The 4,695-nt window shown below is 68.7% G+C and overlaps 1 protein-coding gene across 1 annotated transcript in view; it reads right to left on the bottom strand.

The window, feature by feature from the left end:
- Positions 1-989: 989 nt before the first annotated feature.
- Positions 990-4,695, bottom strand: part of LOC105853266 — a 25,956-nt gene continuing 22,250 nt past the window's right edge. Inside the window, exons 2-5 of the mRNA XM_012721197.1 lie at positions 3,545-3,684; positions 2,975-3,088; positions 2,425-2,925; positions 990-1,169 (exon numbers count right to left, since the gene is read on the bottom strand). Coding sequence (XP_012576651.1) covers positions 990-1,169; positions 2,425-2,925; positions 2,975-3,088; positions 3,545-3,684 — 935 coding nt within the window. The remainder of the gene's footprint in view (positions 1,170-2,424; positions 2,926-2,974; positions 3,089-3,544; positions 3,685-4,695) is intronic.

Genomic DNA, 4,695 nt, shown 5'->3' with positions numbered 1-4,695 from the left:
GCGCCCCCGGGGCACGGAGCGGAGCCTGCGCCCCGGGGCCGGACCGCACACCTGTCTTCTCCGTGACTGGGGCACCCTCAGCCCAGTCTGTGGGTACACGCCCTTCCGTCCCTTTCTGCCACGGCCCCTCCGCTGGCCCTAAGGTCAATGACCCCGGTCCCAGCTGGCCGGTCCAGGAGGGAAACCGAGACTAAGCTACAAAACGGACAAATCCGAAACTGGCCAACGTGCGTGGTGGCTGAGGGCGCGTCCGAGCAGGGCCAGCCCACCTGCGCGCCTGAGGCCCGGAGTGCTTGGCGTGAGGGCAGGCAAGGGCAGGAAGGGCATCTCCGCGCATCACCTGCCAGGGCACACATGGCTGGCACGTAACAGAACATGACTGAGAACGAGCCGCTCTAGTGCCCAGGCGCGTCGTCTCAACTGGGACGAGAGCGACCGCACGGGCTTTTACGTCACGGGGATTTCAGAAGAAGCGGCCACAGAGGGGTGGAGAAGTAAATGCCCCTCAGACAACGTTTGCGGACTTGACTAGCTCCTCTGCTGGGATCCTCCGAGTGTAACCGAAGCCCACGCAGAGCTCAGGCAGAAGGCCCCACCTCCTTTCTCTTCTCACCACCTGGCAGGCGCCCTAGGCACTGCCCAGCGGGCAGCCCGTTTCCGGCCAGAGCCTGTGGTGGGGCCGCTGGACGGCGGAGCCCTGCGCCCACGGCCACCTCAGCCCAGGGAGCCAAGGGAAGGGGGGTATTTGTAAGAAAACGTGTCATTGGGCCTGCCAGGGACAGTGGGCAGTGGGGCCCTTCAGAGAGCAGAGCCCGGGGTCCCTGAGGACCAGGTGGCCCTGGACCCCAACACAGAGCAAAGAGCTGAGCAGAGTCAGGGTTCATCATTAGCTCTCCAGCATATTCCACTCCCAGTTACGGCCTCTGAGCACCGAGCCGCCCCAACCCTGCAGCTCTTCAACCTCAACCGGGGCTTCTTGCAAATGACAGTCAGTGGTCAGAAGGGTCTTCCACGAGGCACTGCGACCGGCGGGCGCTAGAACTGGGCTGGACGCCTGGGCTTGCCGAGGCTGCCCAGCTGACCACCCCCGAGGCAGGTGCGTCTACCTGCACGCCCCCGTGCCGCCGCTGCCGGCCAAACCAGCCCAGGGGCGACCCCGGTAGCAGCGCCTGGGAGGACGGCGTCCAGGGCCGTGGGGACAGTAGGGACAGCAGGGAGCTTTGGAGTCTTCACCTGCAAAATGGGTAACGCAGAGAGGGGCCGTCGGATGGGGTGGGGGTGCGCACAGAAGGTCTCATCGAGTGTAAGAAAACCTGGGCCCTAGTCCAGCTGCGTGTCCAGCTGCCGCCCATGGTTCCGGTGAGGGCGATCGAGCTGGGCCGGGCCCTGGTGTCACAGCCCTGTACTTCCCTGGGCTGAGCGGTCCACGGAGCCAAACAGGCTCACAGCCTCAGGCAGAAGGGATCCCCACGGACACGTTTCTGAGTGGCAAGACAGCCACGCATAAGGGCGGCGGCAGCCCGTGGGGCCTCCGATGGCCTCCTCCACTCACACGCGGGCCCGGCGCTGACCTGGGCGCCCACTGAGGAGGGCTCGTGCCCTGTCCAGTGGGGTGGCGTAGGCAGGGAGGCGGCCTGGCCCTCCCTAGGGTGACATCCCTCCTCGGGGGAGGCTCACCGCAGCCCCTCACCGCTGAGCAGGCTCCGTGGCCAGGACGCCTGGCCACGCGGGCTGCGGCCTGTGGGGAGCAGGGCCCCCCAGCACTCCGCTCTGCCCACGAGATGCCGGCAGACCTGCCGCGTTGTCTCAGTGGTGACGACCACAGCTGTCTCCAGGCTCGCCGAGAACGCCCCGAGCTTGCGGGATTCCCACTAAGGGGGTGCCCTGGCCCTGAACCCCAGCACCTCTCGGAGTGACGCAGAGGAGGGGCATTCGGGGCCGAGCGGCCGAGACGGTTCCTCGTCAGCTGGGCGGCGGGGCCGTGGGCGCTGCCCCGGGCCGCCTGGAGCCGCGGCACACTGATGGCCGGCGCAGGCGGGCGCAGACCCTGTGGCTGCTCGCCTTAGCTCACGGAGGACAAGCTGGCAGGCGCCGCCCGAGTCACGCCGCCCCTCAGCCTCCTCTCGCTAGCAGACGGCGCAGGAAAAGCCGTTACTCAACCAAAGCCTCGGGGTTTAAAAGCCTCGATCCTCTCTGCTTTCAGCTAGCATTTAAGGGGATCCTGCTGGCCAACATAAACACAAGCCAAGACGCACGGCGGGTTCCCGGGGGCCCCCCGGGACTGGCCGCGTCCCCGGGGCGGCCGTCCGGTGACCTGCTCCACGGACGGCCCCGAGGGCCCGGCGCCCCTCTGTCCACCAGGCTCCTTGTCATTTGGCGCCCCGACTCTGACTCTGTCTTCGTATCTGCCCACGTGGGGCTCACACTCCAGTCTGAGGTATCCGCACCCCGGCTCCCAGACACGGAAGCTCGGCGCCGGGTCCGACCGCGGCCGGCGGCACTTTCCCGACCCGGCCTCGCCAGCGCCATTTCTGCGCGGCTCTGGCCAAGCGCCCGGTGCCCTCGGGCCTCCGTCTCTGTCTCCCGGGAGGGCGCGGAGCGCGGCCTGGATCTCGCCGACGGCTTGCAGCCGCACGCCCAGGCGCCCTCTCGTCTAGGGCGTCTCGGGGGGTCGCGGCAGCTCGAGGAGCCAGCGGCTGGCCGCAGCAGGTGAGGGCCCCTCCCCGGGACCCGCGGGGCCCACACAGCCCCCAAGGCGACCCCAGGAAGGGCCCCGACCTCCTCGCGGAGCGCCGGGCGCGCCAAGGACGGGGGCCCGCAGAGACCCCGACCTGTCACCCAGACCCCTCGGACTGCGCGCTGCGTCGGGACGGCCACAGCCGCGCCCGGACGAACGCCAGGCTGCGCCAGAGCCACGCCGGGACGCTGCAGTGGAAGGCGAGGCGAACCCCATTGTTCTTAACATCACACTGACCTTCTGCCTTTGAGACCCGGAAGCCACAGCACTGGTGGACATAAATCCCACTGCCCGCTGCTCCTGATCCAAGGGGAAAGGGCAGCCCTCTGGTAGAAATCTGTCTGTTGCCTCCTGGAAGAGAGGAAACCTGGATTCCTACAGAGCTTGAAATGGCCGTGTGAGGCTGAAGGGGCAGGTGGGTGCGTCGGGCTTGCGGGGCCCTGCCGAGCGTCCCGGGCGAGGACGCCGCGCTGGGCTCCGGGGGCCGTGCCGGCCGCGGGCCAGAGCCCCGAGGCTGCTCTGACGCCCTTCCCAGCGTGAGCCCAGGGCGTGGGGCCGGGGGAGAACTCGGGGCTGAGCTGTTTCGAAAGCCCGGAGGGCGATACCGGTGTCACTCGGAGAAGGAGAAGCAGCCCCAGAGGCCCCGCCTCCGAGCACGTGAGGCCGCCGCCGCCCTCCGCTCCTCTTCCCACCGGGCCACGGAGGCCAGGGGAAGTGGAGGAGCGGGCGGCCCCCGAGCCCCCCGGGCGGACCCCGCGGCGAGGCGCTGCTCCCGGCGGAAGGCAGGAGGGCCGCAGGGCCACTTACTTTGTTTGCGGGCTTCTCCGGAACCTTCACGGACACCTCGGCCGGCTTTCCCTTCTTGGACGGCGTTCTCTTGATTTTGGGCGAGTGGAATTTGTCCATCAGCTTCATGGTGAAGGAGGAGAGGTGAGAGCGCTGGGAGTCTGAAAGCAGAGAGGGCGCTGGCGTCAGAGGCGGCGGGAAGGCGTGCCGGGGCCCACGGTCGCCTCCTCTGGCTGCTCAGCGTCCGAAGGCGAGGGGGTCAGGGCCCGTGCAGGCGCATCCTTTGGCCTCCGCAATGGCCGTCTGCGTCAGGCTAAGAAAGAGAACTTGGTGTCTGCAAGTCCCGCAGCGTGTGGGGAACGACCGGCGCCGGGCCGGCCCGGAGGGTGGGAGGACCAGCACACGCAGAGCCCGCAGAGCGGGCAGGGGCCCGGAGCGCCCTGCCCACCGACGGAGGGAAGGCAGCAGGCGAGGAAGGCAGGCCCCGGGTGCAGACGGAGCCCCGCAGGCCCCGCCGCCAGGCCGCCCCTCCCCCCAGCCCCCACTCAGCGTTCACACCAGCCCGCGACACGGGACCAGAGGTGCCGGCCAGGCAGTCCAGCGGCGAAGGAAGGAACAGCCATCCCCGCCGGGGGACGCTAACACACCGTTTCCGGGAGCAGGACGCGGGTTGTAAATGTTTGTCTCCCCGCTGAGGCGCAAATCCTGGGCCTGCGCCCCGCGGTAGCTTCACAGTAGCACTGAGACGCCCCCACCAGGTGAGGCCCCCCCACGGCTGCGGCTCTCTGTCCTGTGACTGTCGTGAGGTCTCCGCCGACCTCAGCAGTGGGCACCAGCCCCGGGCAGTCACGCTGGCCCCGCCGACAGCGGCCCAACTCCTGTGCCCGGGGCCGATGCCTCTGCCACCGCGCTCTCTTCTTACCCACCGCCAGGGCGCCCGTGGCGCTCTGCGACGTGGGCCAGACGAAGATCACGGATCGCTCCCTTAGCACCACAGAAATCCAGTTTGCTTGTAGACAGAAGTCACAAAGCACTTCTACAACGCGACAATAAAAGAAAGCGTGAAAACGGGCGGGGACCCCGAGCGGACATTTCCCCCCATGGACGACGGGCACCAGGCGCGGGTCCCAACGCCAGGGCCTGGTCAGCGGGGAACGCGCGGCCGCCCGCAG

The sequence above is a fragment of the Condylura cristata genome, unplaced genomic scaffold (genome assembly GCF_000260355.1).
Source record: "Condylura cristata isolate star-nosed mole 26May11 unplaced genomic scaffold, ConCri1.0 scaffold00006, whole genome shotgun sequence".
Taxonomy (NCBI): Eukaryota; Metazoa; Chordata; class Mammalia; order Eulipotyphla; family Talpidae; genus Condylura; species Condylura cristata.
This window is presented reverse-complemented; position numbering and strand designations above follow the sequence as displayed.